A 26,727-nucleotide genomic window follows, 5' to 3' on the forward strand; every position below is an offset into this window, starting at 1 on the left:
CATTAACAATTTAAAGTTACTTAGTTTAATAAAGCAAAACACCGCAATATAAGCACATCATTTAGATCATTTAGAGAGATGACCTTAATTACATACCAAGTGAATTAAAAGCTGTAACAAAAGTACTTTCTTTGGGGGAGTAGGCCTGGGAATGGGGAAGGCCAGGATCTATTACAAGCTCTTTTGCACTACATAATTATACAATGACATGTATGTATGTACTGCTTTGGTAGGGGTAGAACAAAGGTGGCATGGAAAATTGGGTCAGCAAATTAAGTATTAGCAAGAAATAAACTGAGTAAAGCCTTCTAAAGTTGACTGACACTTACCTACTGGGGCCTGGGGGGCTCCAAAGCCCAAAGTGGCTGTCGTGGTATTAAATCCAGGGGCCCCAAAGGCTCCTGTACCAAGAGGCCCTCCGATCTTAGGTTGGTTGTTCCCAAACAAAGATGCCTGTCCAGCACCAAGAGCTATGGAGACAAGAGGAAAGAAAAAAGTGCCACAGAAGATCCTTTCAATGTTGTACCAGGTCAGTTACTTAAAAATATAAAACATTTGGAAACTTCATAATGACCACTCACTTCAACAAAAGAGCTAATACAATAAACGCTAACTATATGCCAGGCACTGTGCTGAGCACAACATTATATACATTATGGGCAACATAGTTAATCTCTCTGTGCTGTTTCCTCAACTATAATGAGATAATAATATATAGCTTAGATATTTATCCTAAGGTTAAAATGAACAAACACATATTTAGAAGATGTCTGGTAGATATTATTAGCACTTATTAAATATTAACCACTATCATCTCATTCAATCTTCATAAGCCTGAAAGTAGGAACTATTATCCTCATTTGAAACATGAGAAAACTACAGGTGGGCTGGCCAAGTGGCTCAGTTGATTAAGAGCTCGCTCAAGAATGTGAGTTCTGAGCAACAGCAGTTCGATGCCCGGCCCGAGCTGAGCTGCTGCCGAGCTGCCAACAGGTGGCAGGATGGCTCAGCTAAAAAAAAAGAAAACGGAGGGCTTAGTAATTAATTAGCTCAAACATAGTAAATGATGAAACTGGGGCTCAGACCTCAGTGCATCTGACAATACAACCAAGGGCTCTTAACTACTACTCCATAGTAAAACAGATTTTGAAAGAATTAAAACAATAGTTAATTCTCCTTAAGTTCCAATATTTGAAAATCAAAATAATCAGCTGAACCTATCACAGTGTCATCTTTTTGACTATGGGCCATAGAAGATCAAATCCAATATATTTTCTTCCAATAGCAAAAAGTAACACTTTCAAGTATATCGTATCTCATGAAAACTACTTTAGACAAACTTTTTGTTTTATAAAAAGCTAAAATGCCTTGTGATAAGGTTACTAGATTCAATTTTCAGAATGAATCAGATCATATGGAATAAGAATTTATTTTCTCTAGAGGGAAACCCACTGCAAAAACTTGCAATGTTTTAAAGCCTAATGAATCCTGCTTATGGATCTTATTGGTAGCAGCAATTTTTAAAGTATAAAATGGGGACAATTTATTTACATAGAAGTTATTGGCATAAGTTAAAAAAAAATTTTCCAACCCACTCCTCCTCAAAAAGTTATTGGCAATTTGGAAGATCTGAAGTTTCTTTTAAAGTGTTATATCAATGCATCTTCAGAGAGATATGGTTTACATGAAAAGCACAAAAATCACTTCAAAGATATAATACTTGGAGGTCAAAAATCTCAAATGGGAACTGATTTGAGATCACAACCAAAAAAAGGGTAGGAAGTTTATACTAAGAGAATCCATATTACAAATTAGTGAGGGTGACTACTGACTAAATGGACTAAACATTCCCTAATTATCCAACTGCATCAATAACAAGACAACAACGTAACAATGGGATTATTTCACCTAAAAAGCCCATCTTTGGAACAGGAAATAAGTACTAAACCATTAGGAATTGGTGAAAATTCCAAGATAAACTAAAAATATATTACTCTGTCAAAGAACATGGTTTACAGCCAAATTTTAGGATTCTTTATTTTTCCAGATAGCAAAACACCTCCTTACCCCCAAACAAAAACATAGATGAAACCCAAATATATAAAATGGATAAAAATTTCCGTTCTGGATGGGTATGTATTTTCCTCACCTTTGCAGCAGCCCTGGGTAAAGAACCATAAAACAGTCTAAAAACCACTGTGCTTCAATAACCCACAAAAGAATAGAAAAAGGTATTGTGAGGTTCAGGTGACTTGGAAAGGGGATGTCATAAAATAACTTGCATATACTATTACAATTTATCAATGGAAAAATACGTATTTGTATCCAAATCTGTCTTATATTATGCACAAAAGTCTTTTTATGCTTGATGAAAGGACTTACTAGGGACATTCTGATGTATGATTGATAATGTTGATTTATGAAGTGTGCTATATTTATGATTAATTGTAGGAGTCATAAGGAAGCTATATTGGGGGCACCATGGTATAGTGGCCCTAGAAACTCCAAAGATGCTGAAGGAAAAAGTGAGAACAATTACATTTCTTTTGAGGTCTAATAAATATTAGAATTTAATTTTATCTATAGTATCTATCTTGGGGTAGATTTTCCTGTGTATCTCACAGTATAGAATCAACTTTATTAGACATACCCTTAAACTTATTTCTTCATAGAAAATTACAAGAACTAAAACTTCTTAATATTACTAAGTATCTACCAAGGAAATGGCATACTATTAATGCTGATAGTTATTATCACTGAGAAGAAATTGATACGCCCATGATTTAATGAGTATCTCTTAGTCTGAGCACATCAGGGAAAAAAAAGATCACATGCCAAAGGATAATACAAAATATTTTATACTAGGGGGTGAATGGTTAACTCAGTTGGTTAGAGCGTGGTGCTGCTAACACCAAGGTTGCCAGTTTGATCCCCACGTGGGCCACTGTGAGCTGCACCCTCCTTAAGAGTCAACTATGCCACTGTAGCATGAAAGCAATGTGTAACCAATGACAATGGCTGTTCCCCAATAAAAAAGAAATTTAAAAAAATATAAGTTTTAGGGCCAAGTGGCACGTTGGTTAAGAGTTGGCTTGGGATGCCAGCTCTGAGCAGCAGGGCCCTGGTTTGGATCCCACATTAGGGCCAGTGATGCTGCGCCCTCTACAGCTAAGAGGGTGAACAACAGCTTGACATGGAGCTGGGCTTCCAAGAGTTGCCGACAATGGCGAAGGCTGCAACCCCTACTGCAGTGGGCTGCCATAAGCTACCGTGTGTGTCCGGCAGTCAGCGTGAGCGGCCGGCAGCAAGAGAGAGCTGCAAAGAGCCCCGTGAGCAGCTGTCCAGTGGCCGGAGACCGATCTGCCTCACCCGGGAAGAGCGCAATGATAATGCCAACATGGGCACGTCCTCCACAACTAGGCTGAAGAACAAAAGGACAGCAACTTGTCTGTTCCCCTCCCCCAATTTCCCAATAAAATCTTAAATATATATATACGTATATAAATTTCATACTAAGATTGATCACTTAAATCTAAAGTGTACAAAAAACTTAGTATTTGTACATGTAATATCTCTATAATCAACTATTAATGAAGTATGCAAAGGCCAATATTACTGGCAAATTTACTTCTGTTGAGTTTGAAACCCCATCACTCAAAACAAGAAGCACAGGAATACCCACTTAGCTACTGTCTCCCCCCGCCCCCTCAAAAAAACAACAACACAGCCTAAAGCTACAGTGCCATTCTACTTGTGATACCATGGAATGCAGAGTTCATTTATGTGGGTGTTTATGTACAATAGTCTCCAGACACATTCTTCTCAAAACTAAGTCTGCTTTAGCAGATGTAATCATGAAAGAATTTCAAGAGTGTTCACTTGATCATTCTCACAATTCTTATTTCCGTATATGATCTGCTATTAAGGTTGGGGGTGTAAAATTCTTTATTTGGCTTTTAGTTTATGGGGACAAGGCATTAATGAGAATACGTAACAGTAATAAAAATGTGACTCATCTATAAGGTAGAACTGTTTAAGAAAATTGGAATATAGTCGAATTAATAAAAAGGCTGAGATATTACATTATTGTGGAATAAAAGACAACAGCACCAGAAATCTTGGACTACAGGAAAAGACATATACTGCAAGACCCAAAAGACACAGAGAATGATAATTTTGACCACATAAAACTAAAAACTTGAATAAGACTATACCATAAACAAAGTTAAAGACTTGGTAGAAATATCTGTAACTGACATTAGAGTAGCATCTTACCCAGCCCTTAGACTTATGGTTCATAAACTCTCTAGAATCAAAACTACCCTTGAAAAAGACACTTAATTTGTCCACAGCAAAGCTAATTCTTCCTCTGGAATCAGAAGACAACACTGATGTCAGATGATGTATTCTACTTAAGTTTAGGGATCACAGTGTACAAAAAACCAGACAGAGCTTTTTAGTTTTTATTTCTTGCAAAATACCAGGGGTGCAGAAAAAATGTATACACATGACTTGTATTCATCTTTTGTTATTGGTATATATTGAGTATTACAATTTTAACAGTTTTTTCCTTTCTTAAAATGTGTATACATTTTTTTGGCTTCCTTTGTATATGCGGTAGAATTTGGATAAGTTAAAAAGCTCAAATGGGGCCGGCCAATTGGCTCAGTTGGTTAAGAGCTCGCTCAAGAGTTTGAGCTCTGAGCAACAGCAGTTCGATTCCCGGCCCGAGCTGAGCAGCCACTGAGCTGCCAACAGGTGGCAGGATGGCTCAACTTAAAAAAAAAGCTCAAATGAAACTCTGCCATACAACCAAAAAGAATTAATATCCACAATACATGAAGCATTCTCAAAAATAAATTAAGAAACAATGATCAAATGTTATGAATAGGGAATTCAAAGATTCAAATGGCCAGTAAACAAAGATATGAAAATCTAGTCATCAGTGAAATGCAAATCAGAACATACCAATTTCTACCATCATCCATGCAAACATGAAAAAGCCCAACAATATGAAAAGGATATGGGAAAATGAGTACTTTTATATGTGAGCAAAAATGCCAACTGGCATTCTTTTTGGAAGGCAAATTGGCAAGACTGACCAAAATTCAAAATATGTGTATGTTCTACACAATTCCAATTCTAAAAGTCAATCCTATATAATACTAACACACACAAAATTATGTAACAAAGATCTTCATTACTGTATTGCTAATAATATCAAATAACTCAAATGACCATCAACAGGGGGAAAAGTTAAATAAATTATGGTATGTTTATGTATTTATGTGTATATACGCACATAAATACACAATAAAATACTAGTTATATTTAAACAATGAGTTAGATCTACACATACTAAGCAAAAGAAAAAACATATGCCCAAATGTCATGGGAAATGAAAAAAAAAAACAATACTATAATGTAAGGCAGAAGTTTTCATTTTGAAACTGAGACTCCAGCACACAGTTTCACTCAAATATATAACTGAAACACAAGTTAAATAAAATACTTAACCTTGCTTTGTACAACAGTTTTTTTAAAATTCCAGTTCATTTTCAAAAAATGTTGGTTGCAGCCCACTACAATATTACATCCAACTAATTAAAGTGTCTTATCATTTGGTTTAAAAAACACTTATGTAGGATATGGTTTCCATTTAAGAATATAATAAAAAAGCCTATACACAAAACACATACATGTACAAGTGTGTGTGTGTGTGTGTGTGTGTGTACACAGAGGGTGACAAAAAATGTATACACATTTTAAGAAAGGAAAAAAACTATTAAAACTGTAATAATATGTATTGATAACACAAGATAAATACAAGCCACGTTTGACTTCTGCAATTACAAGAGGTGCTCAAAGTGGTTACACATAAGCGTCCAGACACTTTTGACTATGGTGAACTACTGCTTGAGCAACACTGACCAAGTGTCCACTTACATACATTTTTTTTGGCACCCCCGGTGTGTGGGTGCGTACACACACCCACACCCATACACACACATACACCATGGGTGCCAAAAAAATGTATACACATGATTTGTATTCATCTTTTGTTATTGGTACTTATATTACAATTTTAATACAGTCTTTTCCTTTCTTAAAATGTGTATACATTTTTTTGGCACCCTCTGTATATGCACATTTGAAAAACATATATAAAGGGGTCTGACAAGATACATGCCAAACTTTCAATAGGTATTATTTCAGAGGTGAAAGATGTGGACTTTCAAATTGTTGAATTTTTTTACAAGCACTTATATTTTTTATTTTACAAAGAAAATGAAACAGTTCAGAGGACAAAATATGGTTCTATTAAAAAAGAGATGACAGATAAATGATCAGAGCATAGAAGCAAAGATAGCATATAATTGGACGGTGGAAGCAGAGACCATGGAAATAAATGGGCTGCAAGTAAATAACCACACTTACGGTCCGATGAATTTGGATAGTAGGCACAAGTATATGCTTCAACAACATTGTTGAACTACATACATGCTGAAGCATTTATTCATTTTATGTACATCACCACCCTCCAATTGTTTAAAACAGCTAGGCAGGTAAAAGGATCAATGTCTTCAAAGACACTTTTGAAAAGTAATTATCAATAACAGGAATAGAGACAAAGGTGTGACATTTCATCTGTATATCAAGGTGAAAGACTTGAAAGGTATAGAGAACTTGCAAAAACTCAGTATTTGTTAATCACTTCAGCATGTGCTCTCACTATTAAGAGTAATAAAGCTTGCTTGATAAACAGTTGAAAGTCTCAAATCCCTGTAACAAAGGGGAACTGAAAGTAAATAATTTCACCATACGAACAAGTCTCACATTACTGAATATCCCAGATAGACCAGAACTATCAGAGGACAAACATTTTGTAGAAAAGGTACATACTGCCTCTAAGAAAAATGTGCCAATGTTTTCATACCTGGTAAAGCATAACTGCTGGAAATATTTTATAATTCCATGTGTGGAAAAAAAATTTAGACCTCTTATTTCCAAGCATATGATCAAACACAAGTCTTAAGTTTCAGTAATTAGAAAGCCACGAGGTATCACTTCCTAAATCTCATGGTACAGTTTCTTACCTGTTCCAAATCCTGCACCAAGCCCAGTTCCCAGAGTCCCAGGTCCTGGTTTACTTCCAAAAATACTATTTCCACTGGTATTTGTGCCAAAACCTAGAAAGACAAAAGAATGAGTGGACTGTACTTTTAACACAACTCTCACTTTCCTGTACAAGGGGATTTAAAACAAAGCAGCCTAACCCTAAGTGTAGGCTAATTTAATTTTTTAATTTAAATTTGATGCCTGTAAACAGACCCTACAAGTTTTCCTATTAATTACATTTCAGACTTGAAACATCAATTCAGTATAGGATATCTAATGTTAATAAGTGATTGTGCTTGAGCTTGGGAAACGTTCCCTTTGTAAGGTTCCAACCTATATTTCATTATGGGAAGAAAAACTCATTCCCTCAATCTTTCACTAAAAAATAAGACAATCAACAAATAAAAACACTTTACTGAACCTAATGGTTCTTTCTAAGAGAAAATTACCTATAAAAATCTCTACAGCAGCTTTTGTTTTGAACAAATGGACCTTGTATAAATAACAACATGAGGTCAATCATACACAAGGAGATCTAATGGCATCATCCTCAGTCAGCTCATAGGAGCATCCAAGGACTCAGCTAGGTGATATTAAAGATAATCCTCCAATAAAATCTTTAAAAAAAAAGATAATCCTCCAATAAAATCTTTAAAAAAAAAAGATAATCAATGAATAACTTAATCGATGAATAACTTTTCTTGAACTGTTTCATTATCAGAGACGATGGAGAGATGAACAAACCATTCTCCTTTACTATGACCCATCATCTAGAAAAATCCTGATTCTCCTCTCGAGTCCACAGATTTCCCCACTAAGATACCTACATAGCATTACTGCTATTATTTCTCTTTTGTTCAGATATGTCCAAAAAGTTTATGTATTCTTTTTGGATTAACAACAAAAAGGTTAATGAACATATCATTAATCTCTTTTGATGAGAGTAAAAAAAAAAAATCAATCATTGGCCAGCAAACCCTGTTTGTGAAAAGTATTTTTAAAAGGCATCATGGGGAGAAAAAAAGACATCATGGAGAGGAACAAATACAAAATATTTACAAAATAAAGAGAGTATCTTGGAATATATGACAGTATCACCAAGAATACTATGCTGTCTTGCCAAAATATGGATAATTACCTCAATGAAAAAAAATCAAGAAAAAAAAGTTGAAGAATTTAAAATTTGAAAACATATTTCTAAGGTCATTTAAAAATCCAAGCAAAAAATCTGACTTAATCTCAATACATTTAATCCATACATTCATTAAATCTTTTCTTCAATTGTACCAAAGCTGTGCCACAAAACTGAAGTACCGCTTACTCAAGCACAATCAGTCATTTAAAAGAAAAAACTAGAAAATGTAGAGATATTCTTTTTCTTTCTGAGTTAAAATTTAACCAGAAAGGATCATCCATCCCCATAAACAGCAGAAAACAAAATATTTTGGAACTACCTCAAACCCATAGGAGGGAAAAAAATCCCAACTTACACTGTTTATACCACACATTTCCTCCGATTCTTACTGACAAAAGTTTATCAACTGTTATTTCAAAAACAATTTTTAAAATTATGCACATTAATGGTCAATTAATTTACGACAAAGAAGCCAAGAGTATACAATGGGGAAAAAAGTCTTTTCAGTGAATGGTGTTGGGAAAACTGGACAGCCACATGCAAAGGAAATCAAACTGGACCACTATCTTAACACCATACATAAAAATTAACTCAAAATGGACTTCAATGTAAGACCTAAAACCATCTAACTCCTACAAGAAAAACATAGGTGGTAAGCTCCTTGACATCTTTCTTGGTGATGATTTTTTGGATCTGACATTAAAAGCAAAAATAATCAAGTGGGACTATACCAACTAAGCTTTTGCACAGCAAAGGAAACCATCAACAAAATGAAAAGGTGACCTACTAAATAGCAAAAATATTTGCAAATCATATATCTGATGAGAGATTAATATCCAAAATATATAAGGAACTTATTCAACTCAATAATAGCAAAAACAAAACAATCTGATTTTAAAATGGGCAGAGAATCTGAATAGACATTTTTCCAAAGTAGGCATACAGATGACCAACAGGTACATGAAAAGGTGCTCATCAACATCACTAATCATCCAAGAAATGCAAATCAAAACCACAATATCACCACACACCTGTTAGAATGGCTATCATCAAAAAGACAAGAAATAACAAATGTTGGCAAGGATGTGGAGAAAAGGAAACCATCATGCACTGCTGGTGGAAATGTATGGTGCAGCCACTATGGAAATCAGTACGGAGGTTCCTATTAAAAATAGAACTACCTCATGACCCAGCAATTCCACTTCTGGGTATTTATCCAAAGAAAACAAACTTAACTTGAAAAGGTGTATGCACCCCCATGTTCACTGCATCATAATTTACAATGGCCAAGATATGGAACAAACCTAAGTGTCTGTCCATTGATGGATGAATGAATAAGGAAAATATGGGGTATGTACACACACACACACACACACACACACACACACACACACACACACCTGTTCAGTCACAAGAAACAAAAAAATCTTGCCATCTACAACAAGATGAAACTTGAAGGCATCATTATAAGTGAAATAAGTCAGAGAAAGACAAATACCATATGATCTCATTTGTATCTGGAATCTTTAAAAAAAGAAAAACTTGAGCTCACAGATAACAGAAAACAGAGATCAGTGGTTGCCAGAGACAGGAGGTAGAAGATAGGTCAAATAGGTAAAAGGGGGTCAAAAGGTGCAAACTTCCAGTTAAAAAATAAGTAAGTCATGGGGATTTAATTTACAGCACGGTTGCTATAGCTAATAATACTGTATTGCATAATACTCTGAGAGTAGATCATAAAAGTTCTCATCACAAGAAATTTTCTTAACTATGTATGGTGATGGGTATTAACCAGACTTATTGTGATCATTCTGCAATACATACAAATATTGAATCATTGTTGTACACTTGACACTAATATGTTATATGTTAATTATACCTCAAAAAACAGCTTAAAAAAAGATGTTTATGTATACAAATAGCTCCTTAACTGTCCCTTAACTATGTAGCATGGAAGAACCACTCATTTATTACTCAGCACCATCTTCTTACCAATACCCAAAGGACGGACAACCTCTTTAAATTGTTGCTTACAAGTGCTAGCATCCTCCCTCCCTGTAATTTCTCTCCTAAAACAAAATTATTCCATTCATTCAGAACTTCAGTCATTATCATATAGTCACTTAAACTCATCCCTGACGGGAAAAATTATTCACCAACAGAATGAGCTGATGGGCCGGCCGAGTGGCTCAGTTGGTTAAGAGGTAGCTTAAGAGTGTGAACTCTGAGCAACAGGGCCACCGGTTCGATTCCCACATGGGCCAGTGACACTGCGGCCGAGCTGAACTGTCGCTGAGCTGCCAACAGGTGGCAGGATGGCTCAGCTGGTATAACAACAAGACTGCCTGTTCGATGGTGGGCTATGCCCACAACTAAGACTGAACTAGGCACCTTGAGCTGAGCCGCTACCCGGATGGCTCAGTGAATACAGCATTGGCTCTTAACAGTAAGGCTGCTAGTTCGACTTCCCCATAGGATGGTGGCTACGCCCATCCGCAGCTAAGACTGAACACAGCACCTTGAGCTTAGAGGCCACGGATGGCGACTGGCGCGTCCTCCACAACGAAGATTGAAGAACAACAACTTGGCTGGTCCCCTCTCCCAATACCCCCCCGACCACCCAACCAAAACAAAACAAAACACAAAATGAGCTGATGACTTAAAGACCTGGCGACACCAACTGCAGCTGGTATCCCAACCTTTAACTCTGTGAATTAATCACCATCAGAATGAAACACAACCCCATGTTGGGTAATGTGTAACTAACAATGATATAATGATACTCCAAATCTTTATATAACTTGATTCCATTTTCAGATTTGTTATATGACTTATTTCTAAATCAGAAGATAATCTCTGCCCACAAAATCAAAGTTGACAGCTTTCCAAGAAAACAGGAACATCAAAGAAAGCCTTATTTAGATCTGGATCCCTTAAGTAGCAGTGGGATGATAAATCCACCCAAGAGTAAAACAAAACTTGCCATCCTGCAATCATATCTGACTTGTTATTAAAGGGAATCCTTCCTCTCAGGGCCATATTTATTCATTCTTTAATTCATTTAACAAAAAAGGAGCACCTACTTTATGCTAGGCACTAGGTCAACACTGGGGATAAAAAAAATTAAGGACAATTCAAATTCAGCACATAAGCTAGTGAGGTATATCAGATAAAGATGAGACCGTTCATTTTCAAATCATTGAACATGAGTATAAACATACTCATAAAACAAACAAAAATCTCCAAACAAATCAGAAATTTGAAATCACGGAATAACATCACATATATTTCAGAAGTCGAGCATATTTTATCCAGTATAGCCTATACAAGCACTCTGTCAGATGGAAGTAACATTTAATTGTGAACATGAAGTGTGCTAAAAAAAACAAACAAGCATTTTCAAAGGGAGCAAAAACTGGTTTTTAAGGGGGCTAAAAAAAAAAAATCACAGATAAACAATAATTTACGGCCCTCCAAAGGGTACATAAACAGATACATAGCATATATGTGCTATGAAAATATCATGGGGTGAGAAGATGAGTAAGAAAAAAAAATAGTCTACAATGGCTGCTCCTTGGGGAAGAGTGATAGTGATTTGAAAAGGCTGAAAAACACTGATTTAATGCTTAAGTACCGTATTTGCCAGCGTATAAGACGACCCCCTAACATTTCCACTCAAAATACAGAGTTTGTTATATACTCGCCGTATAAGACTACCCCCTCTTCCGCACACCTTCCACACACCAAATAAAAGGTAAAACAATATCAGATTTGATTTGGCCCACTGAAGTGCAAACAAGTGTATTGTATTTCGTGTCACCACATAACCGTTTTGGCGATATTGAGCCACCATGTCTGCTACATGTTTTTCGAGTTCTGGCCAGTGTGGGGTGCCTCTTCTTAATGCACACTTACCCCTTGGCATACTCTTTAATGCTTTCTCATTTGATTTCCAGTCCCGAACCATCTTTTCTGTTACTCCATATTGTCTTGCAGCAGCACAATTATTATTTTCCTTAGCAAAGTTTATAACTTTCAGTTTAAAATTTGCATCATACTTCTTTCTTTTGGCTGGTGCCATGATAGGGATGATAGGGGTTTGACTGGTCGACATTTTCTATGCTGTACTGTACAATGGTGCAGTATTGTGGTTGGCTGTTGGCTGTATACAAAGCCTGATTTGATTGGTCCCTGCTCCCTGTTTGCCCGCCCTGTCACTATAGCAGTCTGGTCCACCCTTGCATCAGCATCTCCCTGGGACCTCACTAGTGCGCAAGTGCGAGCTCTTCAACATTCTAACAGGCACCATGATAGCGCAAAATTGCGAATCTTCAATGCATATGTAAAGAAATATACGGTAACCCGAATTTACCACACTCGCAAAATCGCACACAGCCGACCATACACCCAGTATGGTATCGCGATTCGCGATTTTGCGCTATCATACTGGGTGTATGGTCGGCTATGTGCGATTTTGCGAGTGTGGTAAAATCGCATAACAGCAAAATCGCATAACAGCCGAGCATACACCCAGCAGCGCTGCTGATGCCTGAACGGTATGTGGAATGAAGTGGGCGGGCATCGGGAGGCCACTATGGCACGGGGCAAGCACTATGGGCAGTCTATCTGAAGTGTACCTGGCGTATAAGACGACCCCCCACTTGGAGGCATATTTTTCAGGGCCAAAAAATCGTCTTATACGCCGGCAAATACGGTATCTTTCCCATCTTAATTTTATAGATAAAAAACAAGCACACAAAATAGGTGTCTATGCTAACCAAGTCCACTGCCTCAAAACCATTCTTTCATAGAGTACAACCAAAAAGAATTATAGGAGGAATCATCATTACTAGGAGTATGCAAGCAACACAACAAAATGGAATACATAAATTTAGGAACTGGTACTTGACAAGGACCTATCTACAATATCTCCTTCAGATAGTTCATATTTCTGTGAAAACATAATCTTCCAATGGATGCTTAATGTAGTCTCTTTCTCTAGTACAAGATCATTTAAAAACTCATTGAAAAACTGTGTAACTGCTAACCTATGGCAAATAACCATGTCTTTGCATCACCTCCTCCTAGTTAATTCAATACCTAATATCTAATGATGTATGTGGCATGTGAAATCCTTTACAAATATTTATACCACTATTCCATTTGGTGATAAAAAGAACTTTCCATATCTGAATTAACACAAATAATGTTAAGTTTGTTTGAAAGGCTAATTAGGTAGTTATGGAAGACATTTAAAATAATATAATATTTCTATTAAATAGGTTTTAATTTTCCAGCATATTTCTGAAGAGTAGTTTAGGGTTTGTTTTGTCAATTGTTGTTCAATCTTATCGGAATTTGCCAATTTTTTTACAATGAACATGTACTCATGAATAAATCTTTTGTAACTATAAGAAAACTGAATAATCCCCCAAATCAGAAAGTCTTCAATATTCAGTAAGAATCATCAAATCTCAAAAAACAAAAAAAAAAACCATTTTAAAAAAAGAATCTGACCAGTGCACTACTACCCTGTTAGAAATCTGGCCAAACACAATGTGTTATCTCAACCAAATGTATTTCATTTATAGTTTCTCAACTATTAGTGAAGTAATCCAAAGAAAATGATGTTTCGATATTTTGGAAAAAATCTACCTTCATTAGAGAACCAACTTTCTGCAAAGTACTGCTGCATGTGAATGGTCCATTTTATCCAAAGCAGAGAGTTCAAAAGAACATGAATGAGGAAAGGCACTTTACACCTCTTCTAAGCATCTCAACCCATGTCCATGATTTTTAAACCTTTCCCTCTTGTACCTCACATCAAGCCACTGCTTACCTGAGAATTTTTAATTATTCCCAATCATATGAATCAGGAGAATGATGTGTGGTATAGTCAGTGTAACTTTAAGAGAGCCAAACCTGCTTTTTATATGTACCAAAATTGGAAGTGTTTGTATTGGTTCCTAAAGTCAGGGTTGGTTTGTTACCAAAGAGCCCGCCACTGGTTGTACCAAATGAAGGAGCACTGGTTGTGCTGGTTCCAAATGTAGTAAGCTTGTTATTGCCAAACAGGGTCTAAAAAGAACAGAATACAGGAGAATTTTAAGTAGTACAAAAATACACTCCAAACTGTAAACAAAGGTTATCTCAGGTATACTAGATTAAGTGTGGAGTAAGGGAGAGAAGTGGAAGGAGAATAAAGACTATCCCAAAAATAAACTAATCTGAGCAAGATTAACTTTATTAATACAGAATGTTCCTAGCCTGAGAAGTTCACCTTCAGCAAACGTAAGATTTCAGTAAGACAAAGAAAAAAAATAACAAGGGAATCAAATGTTTTTTACCTGTTAACAGAAATGTATCATGCATTTATTATGCCAATAGAAAGTTACAATAAAAAATTTAAAATGCTACAACATGAATGAACCTTCAAAACATTATGCTAAGTGAAATAAATTAGTCACAAAAGACCATATATTATATGATTCCATTTATATGAAATTTCCAAAACAGGAAAATCCGTAGACAGAAAGCATGCCTGTGCTGATTGGGAATAACGAGAAGTGAGTACTAATGAGTATGAGGTTTCTTTTTAGGGTGATAAGTATGTTCTAAAATTGACTATGCTGATTGTTACACACCCTGTGAATATACTAAAAACAACTGATTGTAAACTTTAAAAGAGTAAATTGTATGGCATGTGTGGATTATATCTCAATAAAGTTATTAAAAAATAAGTACTTTATGAAACATTAAATAATTTTCTCACTTCAATCAACTGCTCAAACAAAGTTAAGAAATAACTGATTTCAATCTCCACAAAAACAGAACCACGTTTTGGAGATTTTTCTTCTATTTTAAACTACTCACAACAGCATATTCAAAACTTTTTATAATGGTTACATAGTATAGATTGACTGTTTCATACTGATTCTCATATAGTTTAATGGTAACATAGAATTTACTATTGTTTTTAAGTCAAGTATATTCCTAAATAGTAATTTTTTACTTAAATGACTTAACAAGGAAAATAATTCAGGTAAGCCTCCAGCAATATGAGAACAGTGTGAACACCAAAAATTTTAGCAAATGTGATCAACACCAAAAATATTTAATTCTCAAATATCATACCATCCTGTCACCCAAAACAGAAGTTAGAACTAGAAGTTAAAAATTATCTGATTTTAAGAGTGAAAGCATCACAATTTAGACTCAATAATTTCAACTAACAAATTGGACTGGTATTTTGCTATTAGAAGTAAAGTGCACAAGTACTGAGGCAAAGAAGTTTTAAAAAGAACTTACTATTTGAAAATTAACCTCTTAAGAGTTACCTAGTTGTTTTATTTTACACCAAATAACTTTTAGTTACCATCAGTATCAAATCATACAATATACCCAATACAATATGTGAAAGATAGTCAAATCTTTCTTAGAAAGTCCTTTAACTGATTTAGACACATCTTCATATTACAACCAACTATGAAAACCTACCGAAGTAACAGCACCAAATCCAGTATTGGTCTGCCCAAAGAGACCTGTTCCTGTTCCAAATGCTGTCCCAGTACTGGTGTTCGTAGCTGTCCCAAAAAGACCTCCTGGCTGCGAGGCTTGGGTTACTCCAAATAAACCCTGCAAAAGGTAATCTAGATTAAAAGACATACTAGAATAGTCAGTTTTCTTTAAGTTTAAATGGCAGGTGCTATGCTAAATACATAAAGCATTTCTTTTGTTCACAACCCTAAAAAGCAGGGCCATTTTCCAGAAAATAAGGCTCAGAGCAGTTAAAAATTTGCCCAATATGTCACAGCTCCTGAGTGGAAGTATCAGAAATTTATATCTACATCTAAGCCTAATGAGTTCCTAGGTCCTGAGCAACTACACTAACTCCTGTGCTCTAAGAGAACAGGGTTGAAACACTGACAACAGAGTGATATGATAGGACGCTTCATTTTCACAGTATGTCAAAAGAACTAATCAGTACTGAGGTGGGAAATGAACTTTGAATCAAATAGCTGAAAATAATCAGCTGAAAATAATCAGATTAATCTGGACAGAGGCAAGAATGTAATGTTAAAAAGTCTTCTTAATTTGTCATGAGAAACTACACTGATTTCAAATAAGTCTGCAGCATCCAATGTTTAAGATACTTTATTGATGCATTAGTTAACAAAAGAAAAATACTGAACTGATAAGACTATTGAACTGAAAATTCAAAGTAGTAGTGTTTCTCAACAGCTTGATCAAGACATAATTCACATACCATAAATTTACCCATTTAAAGTGGACTGACTATTCAGTGGTTTTGGTATGTTCAGAGTTGTGCAACCACCTCACTCTCTAAATTTAGAACATTTTCATCACTCCAGAAAGAATTGCCAGGTCCATTAGCAGTCACTCCCCATTCCTAGGTAACCAACCATTATTTACTTTCTGTTTCCATTCTGAACATTTCACGTAATGGAATCATACAAAATGTAGTCTTTGGTGACTGGCTTCTTTCCCTTAGCATGTTTAAAAGGTCCATCCATGTTGTAGTGTACATCAGTACTTCATCTCATTTTATGGCTAAATAATATTCCACTCTATGGATATACTTTTGTTTATTCATTCAGCACCGATGGACATCTGGGTTGTTTCCACCTTTTGGCTATTATGAAAATGCTGTTATGATATTTGTGTACAAGCTTTTTTTTAAAGATTTTTATTGGGGAGTTGGGGGATGGGAACAGCACTGGGGAATTGGGGGAAAGGGAACAGACAAGTTGCTGTCGTTTTGTTCTTCAGTCTAGTTGTGGAGGACGTTGCTTCANGAATGATGCATTTCACAGACCATATTCCTATTAAGTGATGCATGACTGTATTGTATTGATTCCAGAAGCTATGGTTCCTAGAGTCTAGCTAGAGCCTAGAGATGTCCTACAGAAAGAACACTGACAACTAAAGGGAAATGACTGCATTCACTATATATGAGACTATAAATCTAAAATTTGGCAGTATTGATCCAGCATTATCAGGGGAAAGAGAGGTTCTCTGGCAAACACGGGTGTTCCAGTCACCAGAAAGGTAATGTGTCTTATGAACTAACAATTTTATACGGCATCCCCATGGCCCAGATGGACTTTTCTACAAAGATTAACCACTTCCTTTATGAACATACTTACACTCACTTCAAATTTTTTTTTATAAGATATTTAGAAAGGAAAAAGTAAAAATGAATTAGTGCTACCTGAAACTAATTAAAAATAATAATTAGTGCTATACAAAAAGAGACAATGCCCTTAAATTTACTCTGCTGTCTATGCTCAATCTTCTAATTAATAATCCAGGATGTCAGATATAAGAAAGAGGTAGCCTTAATAACAGACATCAGTAGTCCAGTATTCTCCCACTGTTCCAACTGAAGCTCAATAAACTGATGTCCTGGCTTTTTCATCCAACTTTTGTGAGCTTTGTAAACTCTGCGCACAATGACAAAACTTAGTTTTCTTCCAGAAAAGTGGACAGACCCAGACACATGTTTAACAACCGAGCAACTACCAACTTGAAGTACTATCTGAATTACGAAGCAAGCTTGCTACTTTCTTACAACAGAAAGTTACACAAAAGAGAAGGACAGGCACACCTTAGAGACACTGCAGGTTAGGTTCCAGACCACCACAATAAAGTGAATCACAATCTTTTTCTGGTGGAGGGTCTTGCCTTGAATTTGCAAAAAATGCAACATCTGTGAAGTACAATAAATAAATGCAAAGCCAAGTACAATAAAATGAGGTACGCCTGTAATTTTTCTTTTCCACCTGAGTGAGTTCCTTTGTATCAAACTCAGTAAAGAACAACAACAATAAATGTTAGATGAATGGATCGGTATAAAACTTATCAGTTTACAAAGTACTTTTCCATATATTCTCTCATCTGATCTTTACAAAAGTACTAGAAAAGATAGGAATTATCATTCACAGTTAAATTGAATGGAAAAAGGCTGATTTTTGCCTTGGATGAGAAAAGAAGGATGGGAGAGCTGGGCAGAGTTCCAGAAGAAATTAGCCTAATCTTAATCACCTAATATCACCTCCCAGCAAAACTATCTCCTATCTTAATTGTTATATTGGATCCTTCCTATGACTGATCCCCAGAACAAGCCATTTTCCCTGTTAGAACATTTTTTTCTCTAAAAATTATGTCCCCTTTTTTCCCAAAAATTGCTGCTCAAGTCTCACCTGCGTCACAAGACTCCCAGATAAGACCCTTCAGATTTATAGAAACACTTCCCCTTCCCCTCCCCCTTTCCACCCGTATTACGCCTCCCAGCTGTCTGTAGTTATGCAATATATTTGTTGTTACACCTGCCACTTAAGTGTATGAGCTGTTTGCAGCTCTGGTAAAAGCATCNTTTATTCAGAGCCAATCTCAGAGCAAGATGGTGAGGGTGTGGAGCAAAGGGTACCCTAATACACTGTTGGTGGGATTGTAGATTGTTACAACCACTGTGGGAAACAATATGGAGGGGCCTCAAAAAATTAAGACTAGAACTACCATATGATCCAGCAATTCTTCTTCTGGGTGTTTATCTAAAGAATACAAAAACACTAATTTCAAAAGATATATGCACCCCCCCATGTTCACTGACTGCAGCATTATTTACAATAGTTAAGATATGGAAACAACCTAAGTGTCCAGCAATAAAGATGTGATACATACACACACACACACACACACACACACACACACACACACACACACACAACACACACTGGGATACTATCATACTCAGTTATTAAAAAAATGAAATATTGCCATTTCAACATGGATGGAGCTTGAGTGTTATTACACTAAGTGAAATCAGTCAGACAAAAAAGAACAAAAAACATATGGTTTCACTCATATGTGGAGCATAAAACAAAAAAGAAAAAGTGAACAAACAAAATAAAAATACTTGTAGAGCGACAACAGATTGGTGGTTATCAAAGGGGAAGGGGATGTGGGTGGAGGGGGTTCAAATGGGTAAAGGGAGTCAAATGTGTGGTGACAGAAACTAGACTTTTGGTGGTGAGCATGCTATAGAGCATAGATCTCAAGTTATGCTGTACACCTAAAATTTATGTCATTAACCAACGTTACCTCAAAAAATAAAACAAACAAACCCCCACACACATATAGACAAAAATTTTTAACAAAGTTAAAAATTAGTGAATAAAGGTTGTTATATACGACTAGTGCCATGTACAATACTGGTGGGAGGGGAAGTGGATCTCAGGAAGAAGGCTGGTGGGGATTAAGGACTGACATTTTAGCAGTTCTGTTTCTGAATGTCATATCTTATTCACAGAGCAAATCTCAGAACAGTTACTCAATTGCACTAAACGTCAATATTTAAAAAGTTATTTCCTGGTCTGAAAATCAGTAACAAATTATAACTTTCTGCTAAAAGAACCAATTAATAAAAATATGTTAAGTATCTTCTACTGATGATCAGAAAGCCATGAAAACTCAGAACTAATTTCTATTTTCTTAGAAAATTTTCACAAGATCTTATCCTGGTCATTTTTCAAGAAGTTTTTGTTATCAAAACCCAAGTATGAATAAAATTCCTATCTCAGGCCATCAGAGTAGATTTGTTCTTAATAAGAATAGCTTAAGATCCCCCCTTTTGTTTTTTTAAAACTTACTCTGCCCAAATGTTGAAGTTGTGCCGAAGCCACCTGTGCCACCCCCAAAGGGTGTTCCAAATGACTTATTAAACATCTTCAAATTGAGTCTTTGCTTCAGAAAGCTGAAAAGAAGAAAAAATTGTCACTTTTTAAAGACCACAGAATACAATGTCATTGTTTCAGAAAATGTATTAGTCTACAAACTTCGTTAGGCCCGTTCCAACTACAGCATAATGTTCACTCATTCAATACCCTAAAACTCTGTATGATAAAATAGACCTTGTAAAATCGAGCTCAATAAATACCATAATGTGAGATTAACTTCAGATCCCAACAATCATTCCTTTAAAACAATATTTTTCCACCTTTTTTAAAAAAACTAAGTCATTTTTAAATAAAGATTTCAGGTCCACTATACCAGATTTTGACATGGCTCACCTAGGAGGTTATGTACAATACCCATCAAAAATTACAATAATATTTCTGCTTTCCTTATCACCTGAAAAGCTAAACTTTTTGTCAGGGTTTATTTCCCATAGTTTTGCATTACAAAAAGGTGTTTTTTTCCTCCTCATATATAAAATGTTGTAGTATTAAATGTTTCCAAACTATGTGTGCCCCTCCTCCTCCCATCTCCAAATCCCAGAGTTTCTGGTGCCTTGACATTCTCTTTGAGATCACTTCTTAGAACTATTCTCTACCGTTTCCTACTTATCTAACTCCTACTACTTCTGAGAACATCCTAGAATACCTCTAGTGAAAAGTTCCCAACCTCATATGAATGATTCCCCTCCAGTATCCAAACTATGAACCCAAGTCACTTAATGAATTACTTTTGTTCCAAGAACAAAAGGGAAGTTTGAGTCCCCCCATTCCGCCACGTTCTTTGTCCCCCCCCCGCCCCCGCTTGATTTGGATACAAACAAGTTAAAGGTAGTCTACTCAATGGTAAAAGCTTTCCCCTTCTATAAATTTTCCTTAAACTTAAGATCTGCTACCACTTACCTGCCAGCAGACAAGAAAATAACAAGTAAACTGTTTTTAATATAAAAACTCAGAAAACAGCCAATCATGCTTATTTGGATTTTGGGACAGGTATTACGATTTTTCTATTACATACACATAATGGAGCAGTTTTTTTCCTAATGAAATTATGTCTCGTTTATATAATAGAATTAAATATAACATTTTGAAGTGCTCCCCACAATGTTCCAGTGTCCCATCAGCACTTCCAGGTATATTCTAACACCTGAAACATTTTGTACAACATTGGAAAAGATGAAGCTGTCCCTAAATACCTAATGCGTTTATAGAAATTAACATTCTGTCCCCAAAACTCTGCTAGAAAAAAAATTCCAACACTTAGTTCTTTAACCCAACATCTAGGAATTATAACTCCTTTGATTAAACAAAGCTCACTAAAGCCGCGGTTAAACAGGGCCACATCGGAATTGGCTGGGAAGCTTTTCAAAATACAAACCCCCAGGTCCCATTCTAGAAATACTGAACCAAAATATCCAGAGTTGGGATGTAGACAACTGTATTTTGAAAGGCTCCTCAAGTGACTCTAATGCGTTCCCTTGGAACTAGAGGCTCCAGTTCCAAGAGAATGCATTAGAGTCACTTGAAATCATCATTTCTCTTTCAGTAAGGAGATACGCTTTAAGTTTCCTGCCTTCCCAATTTATCAGGAGTCACAAAGTGGCAGACTGGGCCTTCACCATATTTCTCTTTTCCAAGGGAAATACTTTTGGAAGTACTTAGCACAAGTCAAGGCCTCCATGAGTCTATCTAGGTATTGCTTTTCAACAGTTCATTCAGAATTGACAGTCGTGCTAGGGGTTAGATGTCTGGACCAACTCATTTTAATTGCAGCCTCTCTCATCTGCTCTCTTGGGTCATGGTTCTACTAGATCCATTTTCCTGTATCTGTTGACTAAGTTTTTCTGTAATATTTCCTCTATTAACAACAAAANAAACACAAAACTCTATTGCCCCATTTTGCCATTTCATAAACAAAAGTTTTATTTTTAACTAGCATACAGAATATTCATGAATTATTCCACATATCTCCTTAAACAAGCCTTATTTTCAATTATTTTTCTATAGTTTGCTCCCATATTCCTTATTTCTATAAAGAATGGTTGACGATTCAGAGGCCAAATTATGAACACAATAAATAGAAGTTCAACCATTTAGTATTACAATCAACAAACCTGGCTGTGCTAAGCATAATTCAAACATGCATTATAATCTAGATTTACGTTTCAAGACTTTTCCTGTCTACTATATAACTATTTACAGATTTTATTCTTAACACATCTTTCAGGAAAAGTGAGACTAAGCTGTGCCTAACTGGAAAGAACAGAAATTTTACGATTCGTCCTGCAAATAAATAAATAAATGGGAGAGAAATTCCACAAAGCTTGGAAGAAAATACTTACATTAAATTTAATAGTAGTCCCAGTAGGAGTAGCTGTAAAACTACTTGGCCCAAAGAGGGAGCCAGACGTGCTACCAAAAGGATTGGAGGTGGTATTCGTATTTCCAAAAAGTCCCCCACTGCTAGTACTTGTTCCGAAATCTGTAAGTTAGAAAGAAAAATTAGATGGTAACAATAAAGAATGCAAGAATCTGTAAGATAACTTGGAATTGAGCTGTGGTACTAGAGCAGTACTTTCACATCCTCAAATTTTCTTTCAAATCTCCTTTGCAAGTACCTTCAAAAAGATATTTCATACAGAAACACACCTAACTCTAGACTCACAACTTTGAAGTGAAACAAAATCTGAAACCTTTAGTCAGCTAAATGCCATGAAGCTCTTCTTGAGCATACTTTGAAGACAATGCTTTGTTTCATCATAAATTTCACCTCATTTCTCCTTTCTTGGCAAGGCTAGATGCTGAATGAGCTTATATTTCTGAAAACATCACAACACGCTTCAATAGGGGTTATAGTATATTTTACTTACATGTATTACTACAAACGTCCACACACAACTAAAATGTTTAAAACATACAAATGGTCCTATTATGATGAACAAATACAAGTTAATGTAAAATTTCAGACTCTGAAAAATACTTTAGAAAAAAATCAGTGGGCATGTTGATCATTTTATTTAAAAAGAAAAACAAATAGATCCTCTGATTACTTTTCCAAAAAGCTGATTTTTTTCAAGTACATAAAAGTGAATTTAACTTATCTAAGGAATATATTTTTCAAAATATGAAATACTACTTCTAAAGAAGTTATTCATATGGTGCCAGAAATGTCAGTAGCAATAAAAAGTAATCTACCAATATTTAATATTAAGTGACATCCTAATTACAAGTTAAGAGGAATATGATTTCACACTGGTAACTACTATTTCTTTTCTAAAGAAGTGTCCTAATATATAGTTTAAAGTAAATAGGCACATCTCTTTTGAATTAACACTTTAGATTGCATTTTATATTGTCACTGTTAAATATGTAACATCCCCACAAACAACTTTTCCTTTGTAAAATACTGTTAGCTGGCTAACTTATTCATTCTGCCCTTCACTTGCGCTGGGAATGGCATCAACTCACAGGGCACACCTATCCAACTTAAATATTGTGTGGAGAAGTATCCCTCAGCTATACTTAGATTTAATGAGAAAAAAGCCATCAATTGAAAACATCTCTCGTGGACAAGAAATGGAGGAGTAACCATGTCATGGCCAGCATCTGTCATTCCTGTTTTAATCTCTTCATACTGAGTGAGAAACAGAGACAAGAAGAATGTATCCCTGCCATACAATACTGCTGACCACACACATCCCTACTTGAAATTCTCCTATCTTAACACCTATGACACTACTCTGATATGGCTTTTTATCCTATCTCTGGTCATTCTATATCAAGTGCCCCTACCTCTGCATAGCCCTTAAATACTAGTGCTTCTCTGATTTCCATTCTTCAAGAGATGTACATATCCCCCTCCTTTCAAGCCTATTAAACTTTCAATACATTTCAAAGTTTTCTTCTCCCCATGTTTTTGCCATCTGAAGGAAAAGGAAAGGGGTTGCTGAACACAGGGAAAAGGAGAAGAACACATTCAGTAAGAAAATCAAATTGTTACATGCAGAAGTTTCAATAATGTCCTACTTACTCCCAAAGCCAGTTGGTTTGTTTTGTGCAAAGGCATTGTTTTGGGATGAGAAGAGACTGGTCCCTGTGCTTGCAGTTCCAAACAAACTATTTGATGTTCCTGTTGATGTGCCAAACCCAAAGCCAGTGCTTGTGGAGGTAGCTGGCTGGCTAAATGAATTGGTACCAAATAATCCTCCTGGGAGAGGGAAAGGGGTTAAAAACAGTTAAATGGACAGATTGGAGCCACTATCTACATAAAGTCCTATACCAGCTATGAATAAACCAACTCTATTCCAAATAAAGCATCTACCTGGTTTGGTCTGTGTATTTCCAAACAGGCCTCCAGTATTGTTGCTAGAACCAAATGCAGATGTTCCAAATGCCCCTCCACTAGTAGTGCCAAAGCCAGTACCTGAAAAAGCAAAAGCCAGGGTGAGAATAAGATTTAAACCAGGTGACACAATGAAAAAGTTTAATACTTCCTCCCATGCTGTATTTGGATAGGGGTATTGGTCTCATCTGAAAACTATTTTTTCAAAATTCCGTTAAGACTACTAATTAGAGTTGCAATTAAGCCAGACATTTTATTCATTGTCCCCAGGTGAAGGAAACAAAGTGAAAAGGTATGACTTTTCAATACACGTTATAGATGTTGATAGGTTAAAAAAAAAAAAAAAGAGTGCCAACATAACTAGTGATGTGAGTTATATACAAAAGTAAAATTATCAAATTAAAGTGTTAAATTCTCTCCATACACCGTACACTCCATAGTCACTGGGATGAATAGTCCTTAATTTGGGGAGCACATCAGAATGACCTGGGAAGCTTTTTCAAAAGATACATGTTCATGTTCCAACCCCAGAGACCCTAATTCCATAGTTCTATAATGGTAAATATGTACCCTGGGGGAAAAAAAACCCTCCAAAGGTGACTCTCATGGACATCCTTGATTTAAAACCCAAGGACTTAGATGTAGAATACTTTAATAAGAGGTGAGGGGACACCAGAAAAATTTTCTCTACTGTTATTTTTATTAGGTATGATTGAGGTTTGGTAGTTATGCTTTTTAAAAACCCTCATCTGTTAGAGGAAATTTCTAGGATTTGCATTAAAATACTCTGTTCAGAATTGTCCTGTCCCCCTAAAAAGAAAGGGATAAAAACAAGACTGGAAAAACGCTGATTGCTGAAGCTGGGAGATAAATATGTGACAGTTCATTATACCATTCTTTCTACTTTTGTGAAAGAATAATCACCTCAAACCTATTAGGACAGCTATTATCAAAAAGACAAGAAACAAATGGCATGTACAATACTGGTTGGGAGGGAAAGTGGATCTCAGGAAGGCTGGTGGGGATTAAGAACTTTGACATTGTTTTTTTTTTTTCTATGTGGTTGTGTGTGTGTGTGTGTGTGTGTGTGTGTGTGTGTGTGTGTTTAAATTGGGGTTATTGGGGGAGGGGAACAGTGTTGGGGAATTGGAGAGTGGACCAGCCAAGTTGTTGTTCTTCAATCTTAGTTGTGGAGGGCGCCAGTCATCTGGCTGCCCATTGGCAACTCGTGGCCTCTAAGCTCAAGGCACTGTGTTACAATCTTAGTTGCGGGTGGGCGCAGCCACCATCCCATGTGAGAGTCGAACCAGCAGCCTTGTTGTTAAGAGCGCACACTGTATCCACTGAGCCATCCAGGTGGCAGTTCAGCTCAAGGTGCCAAGTTCCGTCTTAGATGAGGGCAAGCGTAGCCCACCGCTGAACAAGGCAGTCTTGTTGTTAGGAACATGTGCTCTCACCAGCTGAGCCATCCNCCAGCTCTGAGCAGCAGGGCCCCGGTTCGGATCTCACATGAGGGACAGTGACGCTGCGTCCTCTACAGCTAAGATGGTGAACAACAGCTCGACCTGGAGCTGAGCTGCCGTCAGTCGCTGGCAACGGTGTAGGCTGCAGTGCGCTGCCGTGAGCTACCGTGAGTGGCCAGCTGGCAGCCGGCATGAGCTACCGTGAGCCACTGTGTGCAGCCTGTCCAATGGCCGGCAACCGACTGCCTCAGCCAGGAAGAGTGAAATGATAATACCAACATGGGCCAGTGAAGCAGCATCCTCCAGAACTAGACTGAAGAACAAAAGGACAGCAACTTGTCTGTTCCCCTTTCCCGATTCCCCAACGCTGTTTCCGTCCCCCAATTCCCCAATAAAATCTTAAAAAAAAAAAAAAGACTGGCTATTCTGGGTTCTCTTCTATTCTTTGTTGAGTGTTTTTATCACAAATGTTATCAAATGCTTTTTCTGCACAGAGGTGATCATGTGGTTTTTATCCTTTTTTCTATTCCAATGACTTATTACATGAATTGTCATATGTTGAACCAACTTTCCTGGGATTAAATCCCACCTGGTTATGGTATACAATCCTTTTTATATGTTGCTGAATTCGGTTTGCTAGTATTTTGATGATTTTTGGGTCTAGCTATAATTGTTATTTAATCAGGCAGAGTATCTATAAAACTTTGAAAATACCAAAAATTAGAGATAGACTAGGTATATTCTAGTATTTCTAGTCAATAAATCATATCTCGAATTAACCTTTAATTTTATACTTCCCTAAGAGTCCCTAGAAATAAACTTTAATGATTTAAGGACTTTGTTTTACTTTCTGCACAGAAGTAGCAATTATGCAATATGGCTGAGTTTTAATTCTTCCTTGATTTTAATGAA

General features: G+C 36.3%; 1 protein-coding gene and 1 long non-coding RNA gene across 5 annotated transcripts in view; both read right to left on the reverse strand.

Moving 5' to 3' along the window:
* The window catches only part of NUP98 (nucleoporin 98 and 96 precursor), a 104,063-nt gene that overhangs the window by 73,165 nt on the left and 4,171 nt on the right, over positions 1-26,727 (reverse strand). The window contains exons 4-7 of one of the 4 annotated variants that reach the window (XM_019625617.1): positions 15,752-15,889; positions 14,269-14,332; positions 7,098-7,190; positions 330-470 (exon numbers count right to left, since the gene is read on the reverse strand). In XM_019625617.1, coding sequence (XP_019481162.1) covers positions 330-470; positions 7,098-7,190; positions 14,269-14,332; positions 15,752-15,889 — 436 coding nt within the window. Of the gene's footprint in view, positions 1-329; positions 471-7,097; positions 7,191-14,193; positions 14,333-15,751; positions 15,890-26,727 lie in introns of all 4 variants that reach the window. The other 3 variants (XM_019625616.1, XM_019625615.1, XM_019625618.1) reach the window with 3 other exon arrangements.
* LOC109372430 (uncharacterized) lies at positions 22,359-24,454 on the reverse strand. The gene is made up of 3 exons (XR_002122043.1): positions 24,332-24,454; positions 24,041-24,217; positions 22,359-22,492 (listed from the first exon to the last, which is right to left on the reverse strand). It is a non-coding gene; the product is annotated as an uncharacterized LOC109372430 (long non-coding RNA).

This window comes from Hipposideros armiger, unplaced genomic scaffold, assembly GCF_001890085.2.
Source record: "Hipposideros armiger isolate ML-2016 unplaced genomic scaffold, ASM189008v1 scaffold_635, whole genome shotgun sequence".
Lineage (NCBI taxonomy): Eukaryota > Metazoa > Chordata > Mammalia > Chiroptera > Hipposideridae > Hipposideros > Hipposideros armiger.